The sequence below is a fragment of the Scatophagus argus genome, chromosome 7 (assembly GCF_020382885.2).
Source record: "Scatophagus argus isolate fScaArg1 chromosome 7, fScaArg1.pri, whole genome shotgun sequence".
Lineage (NCBI taxonomy): Eukaryota > Metazoa > Chordata > Actinopteri > Scatophagidae > Scatophagus > Scatophagus argus.
The window spans coordinates 15,673,413-15,696,157 of record NC_058499.1 but is presented as its reverse complement, the minus strand read 5'-3'; the positions used below and the strand labels follow the sequence as shown (position 1 = coordinate 15,696,157).

General features: G+C 39.4%; 1 protein-coding gene across 4 annotated transcripts in view; it reads left to right on the top strand.

Annotated features, from left to right (window-relative positions):
• Nucleotides 1-22,745, top strand: part of furinb (furin (paired basic amino acid cleaving enzyme) b) — a 73,050-nt gene that overhangs the window by 29,036 nt on the left and 21,269 nt on the right. For all 4 annotated transcript variants that reach the window (XM_046394729.1, XM_046394728.1, XM_046394725.1 and 1 more), the window contains 4 exons: nucleotides 3,628-3,726; nucleotides 11,972-12,067; nucleotides 13,618-13,746; nucleotides 14,742-14,818. In XM_046394729.1, coding sequence (XP_046250685.1) covers nucleotides 3,628-3,726; nucleotides 11,972-12,067; nucleotides 13,618-13,746; nucleotides 14,742-14,818 — 401 coding nt within the window. The remainder of the gene's footprint in view (nucleotides 1-3,627; nucleotides 3,727-11,971; nucleotides 12,068-13,617; nucleotides 13,747-14,741; nucleotides 14,819-22,745) is intronic.

Below are 22,745 nucleotides of genomic sequence, written 5' to 3'. Positions count from 1 at the left end.
CAATACTTCCCCCTGTTTCAAATCAGTTTGTAACATTGGAAAGTTGCCTAAACACTTGTATGCACATAAACCGAAATGTGAAATAACATGAGCTGAGTTACAGCCCAGTGAAGGCTTGCTATTTTCTGTTTTCAGCATCACTGATCTGAAGCCAATCCCCTATGGCCAATATTGACTTAACGTGTGTAGCAGGAGGTGGCTAGAGACCAAGGCAGCCACCGTAGAAGAGACCGGGACAGGACACAGCAAAAATATGGGATGTAGAAAACACACCATGTTACTACTTTGTGTCACCTTGAAGTCTAACAACCATTCTGACCGATAACATCAGCAAATGGCTTGAAATCACCAGTGAAGTATAGATAAGTACCATGAGAGTTGACCTTTGATAAAGAACATGCTGTGGTAAACAGTGTCTTTTTAACTCTGGTTTCCGAACACTGAGTGGTAGGCGGAGAAGACAGACTAGGTAAAGGATTATTAGAGAAGTAAAAAATCAAAAATGTGGCATTGATGTGGCGAGTGGGCTGAAGAAATGGTGAAAAAAAAAACAGTGCAACTGGTTGGTGCCTCTTTGATGCTTCACATAGCTCTCGGACTGATAGAAAGCTTTTGATGAGCGATCCCAGAGTCAGTTGCACTCAAACTCAGCCAGCATGTAGACTCCCTCATCTGTCTCTTTCACACAACTGCGCGATCTTGTAAGTTCAAAGTTGTTCAAATCACAAATTTTAAATACTTGACATTCACATCAGATGAAGCCAGTTTGGACAAATCTCACTTCATAAATCATGCCATTTTGAAAAGTTACAGAATTGAAGTTCTTGTTGCAGTTGAACCGGGAATTCCATCCAAGAGCAGACAAAGAGCAATATTTTTCCATGCTAAATGTTGATTTATAACACAGGAGGGTTAGTGTTCAAGCTTGCAGATTCACAGATCCCAAATTTGAGTCCACCACAAGACAGGGCTGTCTCACTGAGGAAGCTACAGTTTCATGAGGACTTTAGTTTAATCTTTGAGTGCCTCATATTCACCCAAAATACAGTATTTCTCAGGCAGCAAAAGAAAAAAAAAACATCTCAGTGGACTTTAGAAAGGACATTGTAAAGGCAAGATTCACTTATTTTGGATTTCTTTGGAGCTTAGGTCTTTCACACAAAAAAGACTGAAAAATGGTGTGCTACTATTTCTGAAACTACATTACAAGGGCTACTTTAGAGCTGAGTTTACAAAGACATTTTTACTCTACTCTGTCCTTTTACTATCTATTGTTTTCACTGTCTTAGAGCTATAAACTCTTACTCCATACTTCACTCGTGTTTTCTGAATAGAAATCCACCCCACTCTCTCACTCTTATATTTTTATTTTGAAAGGACTATCTAAATTTGGCTCATAACCATGTGAAAGGTATGGACAGAATGGAGATGAGAGCTAGAACAGCTTAAGCGTGAAGCACCTGGGACAGTAACATCTGGCACTGCCCAATGGGCAATGTACAGGGCAGTATGCCTTTAATGCAGACTCAGAGTGTAGTGGCAGGGTGACTAATGACCCTCGGTGCTCTCAATTATTATCACTGGCACATGTACGCACACGCTCCATATGATTCATTCAGGTTCAGACTGTAGAGAGGCACGGCTCAGCCACACTCATTGGGAGGTACACCAACATTTCGATCTTCGTCTCAATTTCACAAGACCCGTAGACTCTTGGTCTAAATGAGGACATCAGCACTGGAGGAAATAGGTTTGTCCCACTGAAAAGCCACCCAGTGCGCCACAAATTAGCTTTCTGCCCTGCTGCAATCAATGAGAAAGTGGGTCTCATTAATTCCTTGGGTCACACCTCAATCCTGCTTTAGTCAGAGGCCATTTCCTTTTCTGCGGCTTTGATGTTATTTTTGCAATGAGGTGTCCGTAAAGTCAGTCACTGATTATATAATTTGCTGAAGATGTAACAACGTCTGCATGAGAATCTTTCGCAACAGTATCTCCAAGGAGAGTGTGCTGTTATAGTCCTATAAATTCACCTTTATGTCCAGTGCCATTAACTGTATTACTTAATCCATACTATATTGCCTATATGACGTATTTATAACAAGTTGAATTCTGGAGTTTAATGATAATTATGAAGTACTGCTTGACTTGACGACATAAAGTATTTACCTATGTTCAGTTATAATATATTTTACCGAAGTGTAAGTCGTAAAAGAAATCATATTTTATGTTGACATTCCTTCTTGCGTTTATCACATTTTTAATCATTTAAGGATTTGGTCTTACAAAGATGTCTTCTCCCAAAAATAGCTTTATTAATCTTCGCAATGCCACACATTTTACCATAAAGGTGGACGGAAAGATCATTTTTGTCTGAAACAAAGTAATTTAAGACTGATGGTCCCCCGGTTTTGTGTGGAAATTATCACAGCAAGTGATTTCAAAATCAAGTCTTAATTACAAATATTTGACAAATGAAGTCAATTTGGCCGGCATTAGGCTGGCAGCTTTATATCAGTGCTGCCAGACTAGCCTCTGAGCTCCATCCTCCAGTCTGGTCGGCTCACAGACAGCCAACCGGCAGAATCAGCCTGCAGCCCCAGGAGAGGCTTCCGTCCTGCTGCGTCTGCTCTTCTCCCTCCTCGCTCATCCATCCTGCCTGGTCGACCTGTCAAACCCTGCACACACCCCCCCTCTCTTTCTCTTCCTCCGCTCCACTGGGCTTGTGAAGGTGAGCCAGTCCCCAGTGGCACTACTGTACAGATTGCAATGCTTCCTCTTCAAATGGAGGCTCCTCTCTTGTGAATACCCATGTAAAGAGTGACCAGGCTGCTTTTCATCTATATCTGCCTCCAGGTTTTGTTTCGTTATTTTAGTGTTTTAATCGTACGCTTATCTCTGGATGTCTGTATTATTTAGTCTCTGTCTTGCACACAGGTCAGCTGTCCTTGACCATGACTAGGGGAGGCACAGGCTGCAATGTGTGTCACTTAAGAGCACAGCTGACAAAAAGAAAGCAGCCCCTGAGGCTTTAGGCCAGCTTGGTGACAGCTGTCAGCCAACTGCCTGTCCTTAAAAGCTCTTTTATGAGCAGTATGTGTGAAGGAACAATGACAGCAGCATGAGGAATGCTTCAGTCCAACTCTGAAGGCACCATAGTGGATCTGTCTAATCATTTTTCACAGATCATGTCCATCTGCAGTTGTGTATGTCCTTCTGTAGGTAAACTTGGCAAGTGAAAATTGAGTACTTCCTTTAAAACAATATTATGAAACCCATATTTTTAGCATTCAACAACTCTCTCACAGTATTTCTTTGGCATAGTCTCACTGCCGTATGTCATGAGTGCTAATGAAAAAATCTTTTGGTTTTTTTTTTTCAGTGAAGTGAAGAGATTCTCTCATATCTACTAGCCAGCGAATTAATGTATACTCGCTTAGATTTAAATATGGAAAGAAAACAGCAGGCTCCAGTGTCAAAGTGGACTGTTTCAAGCTCTTTCCTAAATGAACACTGTCCACATGTTTGCTCGTGTGTGCACGTGAATGCCTTGGTGAGCACGGAGTGTTATCTGGCCGTCTTGTTGTCACAGGTGAACTCATTGCCTTTTCCTTTGTGTTTGTGTAGGTTTTTGGAGATTATTATCACTTCAGGCACCATGCCGTGGAGAAGAGAGCTTTGTCTGGCCACAGGGGGATGCACATCAGACTGCAAAAAGAGCCCCAGGTAAGACTGGTGTCAGCTTTCACACAGCTCATTGCAGCACTCCATGTTGGCAACAAAAGGCCAAAAGACAGATTAGATTACACACAGAGAGTGTGTACGTATATCACAAGAGAAAAGGATGCCAGCATCAGTGACAGCTTCTCAAGCTGTGTATTCTTTTCTGTCCAATTTGGTCCTTTCATCTGTCCCCTTGACCTAATTCAAGTTACCACGTAGCTGTAAATATGTAAAATAAATCCTCCAAAACAACAGCTGGTGGTGTCTCTTGTATATAGCCATGCTTTTCCTTTAATGTTTTTAATAGGTTTGGGTGAGTACTCCGCTGTGTCCAGTACAGATAACGTAATTTGTACGTTATCTGTACGACAGTGTCATCCAAGTAAAGTGTGTTCTGTATTTGTGATGAAGGAAAATTCACATTAGCTATCTGACTGAATTTAATTATTCAACTGTAAAAGAAACTTGTTTGGTAAATAGTTCTCCCACTCTTGTGATCAAAAACATTGAGCATAAGCTTTTAACTGATTAGTACGTTTCTAAAAAATCTAATTCAGGTTTAAATTAACAACTTTCCAGCTAGCACCACCCAATTGCAGTCTACACACCACTCGTGTCTGGCCTAATCCCCACCTATTCCAAGTATGGATGCAGATTATTTAGTTGGTTGAACAGATACAGATACAGGTAGTGGTGTGCTTGCTCATCTCTACTTGTTAATTCATTTCAGTCAGGGGAGACTTCATTGTGAGTGAATAAATAATATTTTTATTTTCATTTGCATAAAGATAAAACTTTGAACCTTTGGCAATTCAGCCCTTTCCTGGCGTTTTGATATTTTAAGAAGGGAGGAGAAGCTGTGAATAGTACATGAGTGTAGATGCTGGTGGTAGTGGAAATGGGATGAAAAGAATGGCTGAAGATTTGTCAGTCTGGACACTGGATGTGATGAACTGGAGGGAATGATGTGGAAGAGAGTTTCAACAATTTTGTACTGAAATGGCAGCGGAATGTAGTAGAGAGCAGAACAGATTTTAATATGATTTGCTGATTGAAATAGTAAAAGGACTGTAATGAAGTGTGATTGAATTAGCTTAAAAATGGTCTTCTTGGTCAGACTTATGCTAAGCTTGAATATTGTCTTCGTTTTGGACATCTGGTTCTCCATTTGCAGACAACCCATCCATAAATTTATACCTGGCATACTGTAACTTTTTAAAATCTCAGCTTCTGCATTTGCCAGATGTAGTTGAGTCAGCATGGAAGTGCCAACGTAGTGAAGGCAAGAATTTTATTTTTTTTCTTTTACAAGGGATTTGGAGATAAGCAGTGTGGCATGACTGGTCCTATATTCTTACTATGTTTACTCTGTTCCCGCACAGGAGAAAGAACTGGCAGTGGATACCACTGTTAGTCTATTGTAGGTATTAAAAAAACAGCCTGTATTGATTTTATTTCTTAAAGTTTTGTCATCTCAGAAAACTGTCCTTTCTCAGACAACAAGCTTTTTATCTCATTGGCGGTGATTTTAACAAAGATAGTGGGAGTCAGAAGAGAGAGGGCAGAAAGCACTTGCTGTAAAGTCTTACAGCTGCCTTCATGAAAAACAGTAACCTTTTCCCGTATTTAGAAAGAGTTTGGGTTTGGTTTTTTTTGGGTTTTTTTTACATAATAAGTACATAAGAAAGATAAGATGATTGATTCTGGTGAACATCCTTTAGACTGTTTGAATGCACATTGCGCACATTACTCTTAAATCCGTATTACAACTAAAGAGATACAATCGAACAGCTTTTAGCTGAAAGCACACCACGGGAAAAACAATCATCCACAAAACACAAGATATGCTCTTAAAAAATCAACTTTTTATTGTGCATATAAATGGTAATAAGATTTGAAATTTAGAGATTGTCTTGTGAGTCTTGTGAAGGCAACAATTGTCACGAACCAGGCTGCATGCACAGACATGACAGAAGTGGGGGAACTCACGCAATCATGCCAATTAACAAATTATTTGTTAAATAATAGAAGAAACTAAAGGCAAGAACTTAAACTAACAGTGGTATCTTCTAATCAGTATGACCAGCAGTGTAGTGTGTGAGCGCAATATTGTGTGCTGCCGCAACACAAATCAAACGTCAACCAAAACCACACGGGTGTCTCAGAAGCCAGAAGCTAATGCTGCAATCCCAGTTGCATACTTTTTCTTTTTAACTTTTATTATGTACTGCAACCGCTCTTATAATTTACAAGCTGTTGCATACAAGGACACCCTGCTTCATCGGTAAAATTGTGTCTTAAACTTTGACTTTCTTGCTCATACATTCGTCACAGTTTGTTGGAGTCCGTGTTTTAATGCATTAATTATACATAAGAGTCACACAAAGTATGTAGCGCTTATTTGAATGTGCTTTCATCTGTCATTACAACTTCTGCCATCTGTCAATGATCTGTCATCTGTCTGTACTCTCTCAGCAGCTCAGTCTGTGTGACATATTTAATGCAGCACAGAGGACTGTGGGTCACAATTGCCAGAAAACCATGCTGGTTTGCATACTGCATTTCAAGACAGTAATAGACAGACAGGGCGGAGAGGGTCATCACTCAAGAGATATGCTAATAACAGGCCTATATGAAAAATGTAAATTGACTCAATATCAAAAGCTTACATTATTTGGGTTACATGATCTAATCAGTGATGCACATAAGTAATTTTAGGAAACAAAAAAAATTAACTTTTCAAAGGAACTTTATACTTCGATTTGTGTGTGTTGGGCAGGTAAGAACTATCACAAATATAAAGGTTAATATGGTTTATTTTTAAGGGTAAGAACGTCGTAACCTTTTGCAAGCTTTGTTCATGGCCTTAACCTGCTTTTATTCACACGTGAGGGAAATGTTATTTGAACCTGATTGGGTAAAATGCCACATAGGTCCCAGTAATAAATATAGGAATACTCTGTTGATAGTGCAAACTCTGGAACATCGATTCTGAAGAGACATTGTTGTTGCTCTGTAATGTTTTCATGCTTCACGTGCTGCAAAGAAAATGCTCTTTACCTTTGCTGTGTGTGAATCCTCCATGGCAAAAATCTCAATATGTAGTATAAAATGAAATCATTTTGCAGTAGTAGTAACAGTAGCGTTTGGAGTAAAAGGAAAAGCATGTTCTTTTGTGATTTGGATGGGCAGACTTTGGCTCTACACCTGCCATACATAATGTTGGTAGCGTCTTTAACCATAAAATAATCATGCAACATCACAACCGCTATGCTGGCTCCATGATGTTGGAACAGGCTCCCCACTGACAGCAGAAAATCAGCAAATCTTTCACAGCAGAGTGAAAGCTCATCTGTTCAGAGTGCACCAAGACCCATGAAAATGAATAAGAAAACAAGAAGAAACCTCCTTTATTTCTTCTTTGTTTCTAAAGGTAGCACTTGGAGCACCGTGAAGCAGTTCAGCTTATTAAATGTAGCTAATTCGCTTGCATGATTCTTGCAATTTTTTCGTTGTATTCACACACTTGAATGCACTTGTTGTAAACAATGTCGGATAAAAGCAACAGCTGAATAAATACAATGTAATGTAGCTTTGTCAATCACAATCATCATTTATCATCACAAAATTCTTGCAAAAAATTAAGCCTTTAATGCTTAAGATTTAGGGGCTTGCTATTTGAATAACTGGAAGTAACAACACATAGTTATGTCTGCACACAAATGCAGTAGACACCCTCTTCTTCAGTGCTACTGACACTTAACTCAACAACATGCTGCTGCCATGTTTATATTGGAAACACTGGAGCCAGCAGTGGTAATTGCTACTATTTAAAAGCTTCTTAAGAGGTACCTGATTATTGAGTAAAAGGGGGCAGTTAAGAAGTGAGAACAGACTTGGATCATCTGCAGCAAGATAGACCTGTCAAGCAGAGACCAAGGACTACCCAGTAGTTTGTCCCAAGCCCAAATCAAGCTGGATGAGGAGAGGACTGATGGTCTAACAAGCCCAGAGGACCCCAGACATCATTAGTGAAACATGGTGATATTCACAGTGGTGTGGGTCAGCCTAAATGGATGTTAACAAGGCTCCAAGAACATCTGGGTTCAGAGGTGTCCGTCTGGAAGCAGGGAGAGTACTGTGGCACTCAGGTGGTTACAAGATTTGCTTTGAGATCTCCAAAATCAACAACAACAGAGATTTGGTATGGGTAGCGACACTGGCATGGATTTTGTCATTGTTACTGAGGAGTATTTATTGATTTACAATACTGTTGTTTTAAGTTATTTGCACTGATGAAGGATAAAATGCAGACTGAAATGTTGCAACTGCAACACTAATAAGAGACAGTCAATTGAAAGATGATGCCCTCCGAAGAAGTGGTTTGAAATGTCCAGAATTAATCTAGAAGTTGTAAATTGATGTTCACTGTGCAACTGGATTGCCTTTTTCCTTTATATTGTATATACCATTTGGATACCAAATGAAAACATCCTGAATTTAAAACTGGAGCCCAAACAGCAGAGCCAGGGAGATAAAGAGGTATCTACTATAAAGACATTTTTGACAGCAGAGATTCCACCATCTTACAGGTTCAGCTCAGTCAGTAGTTCAAGTTAACACTGTGCTTGAACCCTCAGCTATTCAGGGCATCAGGTTTGTAGCTAAGGAGCAACAGTTTGTCCCTAGGTTACCCACACACCCACACAACCAGAAACAGGCCAAATCTCAGGCAACGCAATGACCACTGCCAAAAAAACATCACAGCATACGTGAGTGGGTTTTTGTTTACATGTGTTTATTAATGTGCATTTGTAAATTCATACGTGTGTGTGAGACATATCTGATCCCTGGAAAAGGGGAAAGAAAAGGTCCTGCTTCACCTGGTTTAAAGAAAACACATTTAAAATGCAGTGAAAAACATAATGGCTGGATTTGGATTAGTCAGTGCTAAGCCTTGAGCTTGTTACAGTGTTTCCTCTCTGTAATCAGGCTGCTGTCTCTCACATTACGCTCATTGTCTCTTTTCCTCTGCTCCATGGTGCTAACATGCTTTTTATCACCATCCCTTTTGAATAATCACACACTGGCAAGATGACATTTGCAGCTGCATAAGCTTTTACTGTTATGCTTGCGAGGGTTGTTTGTCATGTCCTCTTCACACCCCACACCCTCTCTATGAAGGGAAAGAATCGATTTGTTTTGGGGTGGCTGCTGTGTACAAACCGCAGTGTAAGGCAGGTTTACTGCATGCTGTGCTTCGGAGGGACCTTTGCCTATGGTCCAGCTCCTGCTCTCTCTTCTTTTCTCCTCTCAGTTTTGCTACAGTGTTAGTATCTGGATTGAGTGCATTGTATCTGTATTGTGCTGAGGACTTACTGTTAAAGGACAAGGCTGACAAGATCCTATAATTTGTCAGCAAATGGCATGAGAATAACAAATGCAACAGTATGTCTCACAACACTTTGGGTCTGTGGCACTTAGCCCAAAGTCCACTGTTTTCTACTGAAGAAATATTTAGATATGAGTCACAGTAGGAAATAATCTGTATATATATAATACATTAGGAACTATTTTCTGCAGTGGAAGCTACAGGTAGCAAAACTCCACTGGTTATGAGCATTTCAACTGAAGACTGAAGGAGTGATTCTTCTCTCTCAAATTGTTTTATATAGCTTATTTTTAGAGGCCTGAATAAATAAAATGATCCAGTGTTCCACAAGAAAGAAAATCAAAGATTAGAGAATGTCCGAAAAAGTAAAGCTGCTTTCCTATTCTGTTTATCATCTCACGATCTCTCAAATTTATCCTGTGATCCCCTGGGTAGCCCTGAGCTCCAGGCTGGGAAACCAGAACAGTGTATGTGGGATTGACTCAAAATAAACTGCAGTGCCCATTCTCATCATAATATGTGGCTCACTCATGGGTTTTTAATAGTCTTTGAACAACAATGGAGATATATGGCACAGAGGAATAAGATATATCTTGCTTTGGATGTAGAGACAGTGTTTTTTCATGGGATCAATTCATTGTTTATTTTGATCCTCTCATGGGATTTGTTGATAACATCAAGTAAATGAAACATCACCTGACTTGTCCTTTAACATATCTCCTTTCTCCACTGGGAACGCAGATCTGTAGATCAAAGTACATTCTGTCTCTCTCTGTCAGTGTCTCTGTGTTACAAACAATACCAGCATGGCTTCTTCTTAGTCATCAGACAGGAAATGCCCTCAGGACACTGTGCAAGAAATGGAACAAATAGTTTCTTGCTCAAGTGGATTACGGACCTAGGCAATGCAGAGACCTCCTCCTTGTCTCATGATTGCTTCTATGTGTGGCTGTTTTTGGCCATTCTTTGTCCCTGCACCAGACCTCAGGGTGGTTCTTATACTGAATCACTGTGTTCTTAGTTCTCCATCACTGACTTTGTCTTTAGAAAGATATTGAATAGACCTTGTTTTTCTCAGTCATTAAGAGAGGATGATCTGGCTAAATGTTGCCTTCCACATTTACTCACATATGCACAAAATATTTCAGAATTTGCCATAATTAAAAGGATTACATTTAATTACATTAGTTACTCTGAATGCCAGTTTTCCTAGGGTGATATTATATAAGTAAGCTGTGAGCTGAATGTTCTAACATTTAATCATCTGCATTAACTGGCTATATAAATGAAACTCTCTGTCCTACAGTAGATGCCTGTATTCAGATCATCATTTCATTCATGCATCAGATATATCTTTGTTCTGATAATAAGCTAGTGTGCAGTGAGCAGCAGTGCAATGAGGTCAGCTGTGTGCAGTTATAAATGTAATGAAATAAGATAAATGTTAATTAGTCTAGGGTCACTTGAATAAGGTTAATGGCTTCATTCTCTGAGGCATAGGTTTCAACTAGGTTAGAAGCTACAGCACCCTCAGTGGCTGAAATGAGTTTCATTTTTTCATTCCAACCGTGTGCTTCAACGTGAAAAAGAACATGTTATAAAATCAAGCAAATAGAAAAGTCTCACCACAAGGAGCAACTCTGAATGCTACAAATGAAAAAGCAAAGAAAACTGAAATGCTTAAAATTACAAGTCATACTTTGAGATTCTGCCAAGTATTGTTAAAAAAAAGTCACAAGTTTAGACACATTTCACTTGATAGAAGAGTGGCACCACTTCAAGTGTTGTCACCCTCAGCAAAGAATGCATTTGTCACTGACAATAAGAATGAATTACAATATTTGCGTCAACTGCTATAGTTGTAGCTGTAGTGTTGTGTCTCTGCTATATTTTGACTCCATATATGTAGATTTCCCTCTGCTTTCTTGTTAGTTCATTTCAAGTTAGCATTAGCTCAGCTGTATGTATATATTTGAATGTGTTGCTCCATAATTTACAATACAAGAGCAGCTGAGTTTAATTAGAAGAAAATGTAGTGTTTGATAAAGCAGTGGAAATTGGATGGTCTTTGTTACTGAGCAGCAGATAGGTGTTTCTTTTTCTGAATTCATTGTTAACCTATTAGATTTTATCTGATAGTGAAATTAAATATTTAGCTGGTGAGTTGGGGATCTGCTGGTGACAGTTTCCAGGCACTACTATCACTCTTATTTTTTTGTTTGATAGTTTTAGTATCTATTTAGTTTGTCTTTTAAATATCTAACCAAAAATGAAAATCAAAAAATGTATACAGGCTTTAATCATTCTTACTACTGGCAGCCACGCTCACAAATACCTGTCGTAATGTATGAACAGTACAACACAAGTATGAATTCAGAACAGAAAAATCCTTAATTTGAACTGCCACGTGGACAGACATGAAATGATTTGCTATTGTGTGGCTTTTGGCAAGTATGTTTTGTTGCCCTGTTTCGTTATTGGAATTCAGAAGCAAAACTAGAAAATGGCAGTTACTGTGTGTGATATTAGCAATTACTGTCGCCCTCCCCCACCAATTCCACGCATACCCCAGCAGTCCACAAGTCTTCAAAGGCTCCCGCTCTGGTACAGTAGCCACTTTGCCTCTGCATCTCAGGAATGAAATAAATTAGGTTTGCTTCACATCTCTGCCTCTATTTCTAGTTATTACTTTTTGAACACAGCTGGGGCAGTGTTTTCCATGTCTCCAGTCTGTGGGACATTGCAACACTTCCTTAAATTAGAACATTGGTAATGACACAAAAGCATGTGAGCATAACCATGTGAACTATGGATTTTCAGCATGTGTTTGTGTGTTTGTGTGTCTTTGCACCCCAGGTCCTGTGGGCAGAACAGCAAGTGGTGAAAAAAAGGAAGAAGAGGGATGTCTATGAAGACCCAAGAGACCCCGATTTCCCCAAGCAGTGGTACCTGGTGCGTGCTGGTCTCTTGTCCATACAGCCTAGACCTCATTAGTCTGTCATGATGGCAAATATGTAAAAAAATGTCAAACATTCATATTTATAGAGTGGGTCATGAAGTGTGTTTTGAAAGTGTAATTTGCAGTAGTATGCTTATTGATCTATAAAAGCTACAGGAAATTCAGGTGTAGTCAACAGAATATATCATGATATTTCTTGTGTATCTCTGTATTCCATGCTCAGTATTTTCAGCTCTGCAGAAGCTTGTGAGGGTTCCTGATTTTAAGATGTATTCATTACTGCAGTCGGAGAAGTTATTAATTCTGTTATGATCAGTCAGATAAGCATAATTTAAATTGCTGTCCTTTGGACTAAACCTGAAACCCTTAGTTATGAGGCCTTCTACATGAACAAAAGATTTTCTCAATATGTAATACATTGCATCCAAGGATGCTGAGTTGAATGTAAAATGAAATGTCAGGACAGATCAAGACTAAACTGCATGACCTGTAAAAGAATGACAGAAAATGGTTCTGGCTCTGTGTCTATTTTCTTATTTACAGCTTTTCTCAGAGATGCTTCAATTTGCCCTAATCTCCCCTTTTTCCTTTTTTTTTATATTCACAAAAGCATTGTCACTGCAACAGATTAATGACAACATTGACCATCCCAGACGTAAATCACCAGTGAATAGAAACTGTGAAACCACCTCTGCCATTCAGCATTAGACCTCTAATCGTCTGAAGACTTAAAGCTTTTTTCCTCTATTCTTCACAGCTCTGACTTGAAAACTTGTGCCACCAGTGCTAAAGTTTTGTCTTGGTAGTACAACCTTTTTAATGTCTTCAGGGGGCTTTTGTATTGGTTTATTTGGGTACATCAGCTTGAAGGAAACATTTACTTGAAATGTCTATTCAGTGGTGCCACTTTAAAGACTACATCCAGCAATTAACGCTTTCCTAAGTGTCCAGGCTTTCTCACAGAGACGTACACCCAGGAACTGTGCCGGAGCAGACTGAAGCAGAGGGCAGAGATTATGTGTTTATCTGGAACCATCTTTTTTACCTCACTCTCTTCATACTTCTCACTGTGCAAATTTTCCATTCCTCCTCCAAAAAACATTTTACCACTTTGTATCCCCTTTTTGTCTGTCTTCCTCCTCTTCTCAAAGCTTGCAGACAGCTATTTCCTCTGCAAGAGAGGCAAATGCTCTCACCAAGATTTTTGACCTGCAACAGGTTTCTGTCTTCTGTCTGACAGCGTAACTACAGTGGGATGCTTGCATGGGGCAGCACAGCCTGAGGGGGCAGACGCCTTGGGCTGATGCATTAAAATTGGATTTTAAGTGTTCATAAACCACCTCTGATCTTCCCTTTTATGTCTTGTTTATTTTTGTATTCAACATTTCTGTTTTCATTTTTAACATAGGTTTTTGCAGCAAGTGAAAGGTCTTTGCAGATAATTTAAGCTATTCTCAGGTTAATAGACCTTTGCTGTTGGTTCGTCTGGGAAGCTTCAGTCACATTTGATTGACAGCGCAACAAAATCTTGTGTCTCTTTCAGTCCACCCCAACACATCAAGACCTGAATACCAAAGTAGCCTGGGCTCAAGGCTACACAGGAAGAGGCATAGTGGTGACTATCCTCGATGACGGCATTGAGAAAGACCATCCTGACCTCATCAGCAATTATGTAAGTATACTGCAAAGTAGCATCCACATATGTAACAGTATTTGAAGTTACAGGAAAATGACAACAGAAAGTTAAATGAGAGTTTGAAGAGAAATTTAAAATGTTGTGGATACACATGCACCTTTGACTAAGGTCAAGGGTAAAAATCTATTGCTTGAACCTAAAGTCTTATTCACATCATACATTGATTATGTTCTATGTAAAGTCGACTTGGAATCAAGGTCTCATATTGGTCTTGATATTCCTTGATATGCTGTTTTTTTTCAGTTGCCTCCCTAGTTATACTTCCAATTCTAGACTTTTTTGATGTTACCAAATGCATTAAAATCAGCCCTTGATCCACTTGACACAGTATATAATAGACTCTGCAGATTTGTCCTTGAAAGACCTTTTCTCACTCAGTATTGTACAGCTCATGATGCTCTTATATGGTTGTCTCTATATTTAAATGTACTTACTTCAGATATCCTTACTCATTACCATGGTATCTGGTACCTTTCAAATTATTAAGTAAGCACTTTGTTCAGCTTTTTTCTCTTTTATATTTAAAGCCCCAGCAGACTGAAACAATTTGGTTTCAGCAATTTAATTTTTTATATTACTTGGGATGAACTGTTCTTGTTATCAATAAAGCTGTCACCTCCTCTTTTGTTTATACTTGATGTTTATACCCGATTGATTTGGTGAACACTAACACTCAACTATTGGCCACCTCCACCACCTTGTGCTTTTCTGTTATTATGCTTATTATTATGCTTTTATTAATCAATGTTTGTTTTGTTTGTTGCCTTGCTGATCATGTTTATTTTTATTTTTGTTCATTTGTTTTGTTAGTCCTCTTTTGTTATGTTGCAGTGTTATATTTTTGGAACCCTTGAAAACAAGATTCTTCATCTCAAGGGGTTTATGCTAATGAATAAATTTGAACTCAAAATGAATGACAACTGGATTTTTTTTTATTTTATTGCTATTATTTTTCCCCATGTCTCTCTTAGGATCCTGAGGCCAGCTATGATGTTAATGATGGAGATGCTGACCCCCAACCAAGATACACACAGCGAAATGAGAACAGGTAGTTTGACACAAGCAGCAATCTGGCACCAACATGACTAAGAACTGCTTCAAAATGAACTTTCATACTTCATGGAAATTTGGCAAAGAGGCTCAGACATGATTCATCTTATGAAGTGGGCAAGTGCATTCATAAACTTAGATAAAAATTGGGCTGGGATTTGCTTTTCTACCAAACAACACTTGTGCTGTCCTTGTTGTTTCTGAAGCACTACCTTCCTACAAATGTTGGTTGACATGGATTGGCACTGTAGAGAAAGCACAGATTCTGTGTGCACACTGCACCAGTGCGTGTTGGTGCAGTCTCTCTACAAAGTCTTGAAAGACTGTTCCCCATTTTTTTCTTTCCTCACTTCAGTACACAAGCCAAGCTACTGTAGCTGCATTTCAAGTTCCAGCCCATACAGCCCCACAGCCACTTTAGCGCTTATTTGTTGCTGATATAATAGTTGTTTACTTGCTTCAGTGATTCTTGCTCTTCCCTTTCAGTCTTTGGTGATCGCATTTAAACATGTTCACCCCAGTTTAATGATGGAACGCAAAAGCTCCAGCGCGGGCGAATCCTAAACCTTCATTCCCTCCCCTGTGCCCATTTCTCCATACACCATGGTCCCCTGCCTTAGTCCAATCCCCCTGAAGCAGATGAGAAGCCACATCCCGCCTCTGAAATGCACAGCAGGATTTGTCTCAAATCTCTCTCTTTTCTGGGACGACTGCCACTGTGTCTTTTGTAGCTGTTTGTTGTTTGTTTTTGTTCTTTATTTTGGTTTCAAAGCCAAGCATCCACTTGCAGTTGGTCAGAGGGAGAGGCTAAGTAAGCTTAACAAGTTCTCATGAGATTGTAGAAAGTACTGTGTGAGTAGAATCATTTTTGCACAGATGTTCTGATTTGAACTTTTATATAGTTTATCTTTCTAAGCAACGTTTTTTGTACAGGTAGCATTTGTTTTTCTGTCCCTATCTGGATTGTGATCTATTCATCTATAGCATGTACTTATCTTGAAAGAGGGTAGTGTCAGCAGGTTTTTGAGCTGAGGCCTTGTTTCATGTCCTTGCCAACAGCTCGAGCAGCCATGCAGAGCGACCCCAGCCCTTTTCTGTCAGTGTAAAGTAGATCCCACTCTGTCCTGCTGATGGAACAAAGCACTACTGGAGGGGATTATACCCTGCCTCTGGTTCACTTCAACTCCCCAACTGCACTGTGCTATTACTTCAGAAAGACACTCATACATACACGCGATAAGAACTGCTCAGATTTGCACTTGCGCACACTGTTCTACCCATGTCAGTGAACTTGCTGAAGCTGTTATCTTGGATTGGATCTATTTATGAGCATGGAATGAAAAGCAAGGAGGTGTTTCTGTGTGTACAAGCATGGAGCTGCAGTGTTTGTAGTGACCTGTGGACAAATTATATCCAATGAGTTATGTAAATCACCACAGAGTAATACAATCTGACAGTGAGTAATGCTCACAACCCCCTCACAATGAGATTATATGAATATATTCATAGGACAACAAAAAGCAAAGGAGAGTTGGAGGTGGGCATTTTCTATATCTGTGAAGGCCAGTTCATTTATACTGATGACACGCAAGGCTGTTTTCTTTTTTAAATCTGTGATATTTTGGGGGGTTTTTTTACATGCACATTTTTTACATCTTGCAGATACAAATATGCAAGACAGAGTTGAAGGCTGATTGAAATCTGGTTAAGAAGATACTTAATTTCTCTTTCATCATTACAATGTTTGTCTATATACATAATAAATATATCTATCTATCTCTCTCTCTCTCTATCTATCTCTTTCTATTTATATGTATATATATATATATATATATATATCTATATCTATCTATATCTATATCTATATATATATATATATATATCTTTTATATACATCTTTTCTAGCTCTTCTTTTGGCCCTTGGTATTTTTCAAGCTTGTCGTGTTCCTTCTTCCTGATCTTGCAGTCACTTAGAATTGCTACATCCATCACCTCTGCCTTCTTCTGCTCTTTGTGGACCACCACAATGTCGGGCTCTTCCATGCTAACCTTGGGACTTCCAGCTCATTCCCAGTGCAGATGTTCCTGTACGTTATTTCAGCCACTTGGTTATGATGTTCCATGTATGCTGTTCCTGCCTGCATCTTACACCCTGCTGTTATGTGCTGAATTGTCTCAGGGGCATCTTTGCACAGCCTGCACCTGGGGTACTGTCTGGTGTCTATATATACAATATAATACAATATTGACAATATGATTATATATATAAGTATAGCCAATATAATTTTTAATTACTTCTGGCTCAGAATCAACAATTTGGACTATTTATGTTTTATGATAATTTTTTTCTGTCAGGTTGTCTAATCTACATTAATCACCAAAATGAATACCAAATAGAGAAAATGGTCAGAATTTTTCCACATATATAACCAAATCTCCAAGTCTCCTCTTCTTCAAGTGCATGCCGCTACACACACGCTGTCCTCGTCCTTCCAATGTCCCTGTGGGGAGCTAGCAGCTCCGATAGGGAACATTTCACAGGTGTCCATTAATTGAGATCCCCATCCGTTCACTGTAAGATTGTGTAGAGGCAGGCTTTATTAAAAATTTACTGACATGTTATAGAGCCTTGTGTGTCCTTCAGTCCAACCCAACCCATCAGCACCTGAATACTTAAGTGACTCAAGGCTAGAGAAGAAGAAAGAGGTGTGATTGGCTAATCTCGCTGATGGCATTGAGAAAGACCAAGTGTTGTGCTGGCTTTTCTCAGCCTATCAAATTGTTTTGTCCTTGGTGGCACATGGCGATTTGTTTCCCTGACCATGAAAGTGCCTTTTCATCAGAAATCCACTGGATTGGAAAAATGGCAAATGCACCTGCACCAGTTACTGCAGGAGACACACATGATTCACATCTTAAGTTTAATTTCATTATATGCTTAATTTCTTATGGCATTAGTCAAGGCTGGGCAGGCATCTCTTGTTACAGCCAGCTGGGGGAATGAAATGTTTTTGAAAGGTTCCACTGTTTAAAACAACGCATCTGTAGACCTATTTCTGAATTTTGAAACAATAAATTGAACATACAAATTCTGTGACATTAACAAAATTGGTTTAAAAACTGTGCAGCTGTTTTGATCTGTTTTTTTTAAAGAAAACTGTAGAACTTGTTTCAAGAGATCTTCATCCTTCTGTAACGATTTTCTGCTGATTAGACATTAATGCTTGATTTTAATTACACTCTAGAGGCAAAAGTATTGCAACACCTGACCTTTAAACCAGTGGTTACTTTAATGGCATTGCATTCTGAATGCTTAGACAGCTTTGCAGCTATAACAGCTTCCACTCGTCTGGGAAGGCTTTCAACAAGATTTTGGAGTTTAAGTTTTTCTGTCTGAATTTTTGGCCATTCATGCAATAGAACAAAAATGAGGTCAGACACTGATGTTGGACCAAAAGGCCTGGCTCTCAGTCTCTGTTCAACATCATCCCAAAGGTGTTTGGTGGGGTTGAGGTCAGGGCTCTGTGTATACTGGAACAGCAATATTTGCCACAAAGTTGGAAGCATAGCATTGTCCGAAATATCTTGGTATGCTGAAGCATTAAGATTTCCCTTCACTGGACATAAGGGGCCCAGGACAACACCTGAATTTAATAATAAAGAGGTATGTCCCAATACTTTTGTCCTTATAGTGTAACTTATCCAAGGATACTCACTGTGTATTTTCTGCGTATAGCATTCTACAATGTGTCACTGTTGAGTAGGTTGTGTACTTAGATGAAGGAAAAGAAATGACAATCAAATTTGAATTCAGATTGCAACAGCAGAAAAAAAGGAAAATGGCAATGGCATTATATTTTATCTGTGGGCATTGTTCCTTTGGCCAAATGCTGCCAGATAAGTAGTTTCTAAGGCCTTTTCAAGCATGTTAATGTAAATGCCCATCCTGTGTTCCATCCTCAGAATCCACAGCCTTGCTATTTAGTACGCTGCATGAATATTAAGTTAATGAACCTGACTCATCAAGGGGGTGATACAGGACAAGTCAGACTGGAGGAGAGCACAAATCAAAGAAGACAGCTTCCTCCTGCATTGTCTGCCTTAGTGCTTCTGTTACAGTGTGTGACACAGCACAGGTCACACCTGTGCTTTGTTCACTTCACTATTGGCCCTTTTTACAACACGACATTGTCAGGACTTGACATTAACCCAGCATCTGCATTCTTGCTCATGTACATATCAAGTATATATTCTGAGGCTGATACTTGACAGTTTAACAAAAAATTTTTAGACTCTTGACTATTGGAAGTGTTAACGGAGAAAAATCGAAGAGAATCTGCACGCAAAATGTATTTTATCTATTTACTCTTGCCATCACATGCTGCAGATAAATGCCCTGCACTGTTTAAACTGAGTTTATCAATTATTGTTTCCAAAACTGCCTCCCTTTGTCAAGCCTGAATAATGTAAATCTGCTTCTCCTCGTCTTGTTTATTCTGCAGGGGACGGCGTGTTTATTTTCTAGACAGCCAGGCAGACTTTTTTGGAGGTGGTGTTGGCAGGAACCTCACTCTTAAACTCGATTCCTTCGGCTTTCTGTCTGCTTTCCTGCTCTTATTTTTGCCAAAAAATGATGGAAAGCTGTTTTTTTCCTAAGTATTTGCAGCAAGATACAGCACATGGTGATTGGAACTGGCAGACCTAAGCCAAAGCCCATTCTAGAAGACATTACTAATCACCTGCAGCCAGTCAATATTACTGCTGTTCTGTTTACTATTGATACATTATTTGTGTCTCCATTGTGCGGAGATAGTCCAATTTAGACACACTAGTCGCTGTTAAGCCATTTGAAATAATTTTAACATGTTTAATTGTGTCTTTTCGGTTATCCTCTTTTTCTATGTAGCTCATTGTTATCATTTATGTCCTTTTCAAATACCTTATCATTTAGCAGACGTCATTTTAACCACAATGCCCCATTTAAAGAGTTTACCACCAATTACAGTGCTCCATATAGAAGAGTAATAACAAATTTTATTCGTGGAGTAGCACAGCTGTTACTGTATTGCCTCACAGCAAAACTTTGGTTTCTGGGCCCTTTCTTTGTGGAGTTGGATTTTTTCCCTCCATGTCCACATGAGTTTCCTCCCACATAAGGTTATATAAGTCAGATATGTTGGAGACTCTAAATTGCCTATAGATGTGAATGTTCATGGTGGACTTTGTGTTGTGCTCTGCCTTCTGACCATTGTGCTGTTAAAAACAAAGAGAGAGACTGCTGTAAGTAGGCCAAAATGATCTAATGTGTGTTTCTCAAACTCAAGACAGTCAAATCCGGAATTGAAAGCGAACTCGTCTGATCATCCTCTTTACAAGGCAGGTGACAGCACCTCTGTGTTCGGCCACACAATGAGCAGATCTGCACTTCACACTATAACCATTTGAACAGAACTGCCTGAGGCCACAGTCGAGCTGAGCTGAGCTGAGCTGAGCAGAGCTGAGCAGTGCAGAGCATAAAATAGCCTAATCCGTTTGGCAGCTCCAATGAACGGACCCTATTCAGTCCCTCTAAAAACAGATACAAACCCACAAAGCAATGCCAAGAGACTGATCCTACGGTTAAGCCAAGCATTGCTTAGACATCAGTCACACTGGGTGATGCATATTTCAACACACATGCTCTATAGAACACAACACAAACAGTATGTGTGTATGTACGTGTGGTCACATTCGCCTGCCATCTGTGCATAACATAGCTGCTTGAATGCTCGTCTTCCTGTTTCAAGTACTGCATAAAAAAATTATGCCATGTCAACATAGAAAAATAATGTGCTTTTCTCACATTGTTGTAATACCAACTTTTAATGAATCATTTGGGTTTACTCATGTAGCTTAAATGGAAATTTCACCAATTTTACATGCGAAGTTCTGTTTACTCATCTTGAAGGGTTAGTCACTCATCCTTTTCAAAGCTTTTGTATGATGTCTTTGTGTCTTCGGAGGAGCTTTTTGAAGTTTAAAAAAAAAAACTCACCAGGGTTACCTTGTTTTGCACTCGAAACTTCAAATATTTAGACTTTTATAGAGTTATAAACTGGAGGTGTTGAGTTTGAAAGAAGTGGGTAGAGTTTTTGAATGTGCGGAGAGTCTGATGAAAGAGGTTGTCACATTGTATTGTGTTAAATGAGAGATCCACTGTTTCTGGAGTTCGACCTACATGAAGGACAAGAAGTGAGGGTATGTTGGCCTCTGCTGTGTAGTTTTGACTATTTTCTTTGTCATATCTGCCTCTTGCAAGTCTCCCAAATTTATGGAAGATCAATATCAAGTCACTGGAAAATACCTTTAAGGTGCATTTATTCTGTAGTTTTGCATTACGCATGAAGCTTACACATGACCCTCCTCAAAAATGATTGTAAAAGTCAGAGCTATTGAGATACTACATGGAGTCAAGAAGTGTGATTGGTCAGGAGGGTTCCCTATGTGGTTCCACAGAGTTTCTGATACCAGTATTGTTGAGAGCAAAGAGAAAAGGAGGAATGTAAAGAAAGTCTCCGTTATACACTCCTTTTCAGAAACCCAGCTTTCTGTTGCAGTGAATAAAAGATAAAGTAGGCCTGTATTAGTCCCGCACTGGGGAAATACACAAAACTCTGCACAGAGGGCCCCAGACCCAGACTCGAACCTGGAATCCTTTTGCTGTCCGGCCACAGCACCTTTTCAACTGCTAACAGTCTCATCCCAGGGGGTCTTATAGTCAAAAAACAGTTAATAGTAACAATAGTAAATTGTTTTTGTGATAAAATTGTGAAGTCATGGAATCATTGTTACACATACTTATTATGGAATTAGCTCAGGGTAGGAGTAAATATTTTTAGAGTTTTAGTTTCAGGATTAGGCTGACGTTAAGATTAAATCACCTTCATTGTAGTTTTTGCAAAGCAGAATTCTGTTAGCATATAAATGCTGTTTTGCTTGCATACTGTGAGGGATACATGGTTACATTGAATTATGTGTGTCCGGTGACATGTCTACATTCTCCAGTAAATGAACAGACAATAACTTGACCACGTATGGCACCTTGTCCTCAGGAATGCAGATTAGAAGAATTACCTTCCTCTGTCCCTTTGCTCCTTCCGTCTGATAAGATAAGGGAGGTCACATTGACTGTGTCTTTAGCTCAGCAGAATTTTGTCTAAGCTTTATTTAAGCTTTGTGGGTTCTTTTCTCCACAGCCTGTCTTTTAGATGCAGCATGCAGCTTTTGCCATCCTCCAGCTCATACAGCAATGATTTATTTACTGTGATTGTCTTTCTCCAAAATGATGCTGCACTATTTTTATAGCCTGTTGTTGTTTTCCCGCGTCTCTCACATAAACTTTCAGCTTTTTAAACTTACACACTTAGGCCTGACCCCGTGAGTCATTGAGTGTGACATCTTTTCCAGTCTCTTTTAAATGGATATAGAATGGAGGCATTCAGTAAAGTGTCTTGGAAATCATTTAATTTCATGGGCATTTGACAGATAAAACTGTGGCTTCGTCTGAAACCTTTTTGTCCGCTTTGGCACATCCGAGACTCCCTGGATATATTAAGCTGTCTGGTTGTTTTGGCTTATTTCAATCCTGACCAATCGCTCATTCGCACACATATGCACGCATGCATGTGCACTTGCAGATAGTATTCAAAACAGCTGCATCATGGTGTGTGTGGCCTCTCCATGAATGTCTTCCCTGGTCTCTGGCTTTGTGTTCTCTCTGCCTGTCCTGGCTGAATCCCCTGCCTGGCATCACATCTGTGGCCACAACTCCTCAGTCTGTCTGCAGCACAAAAGCCTGTTTTACGATGCTGTGGAGTTTGTTTGTGCAGTTAGTTGCAGTTAAAAGGGTTGCAGACCTCATTGCAAAGTATACAAACATGAATTTT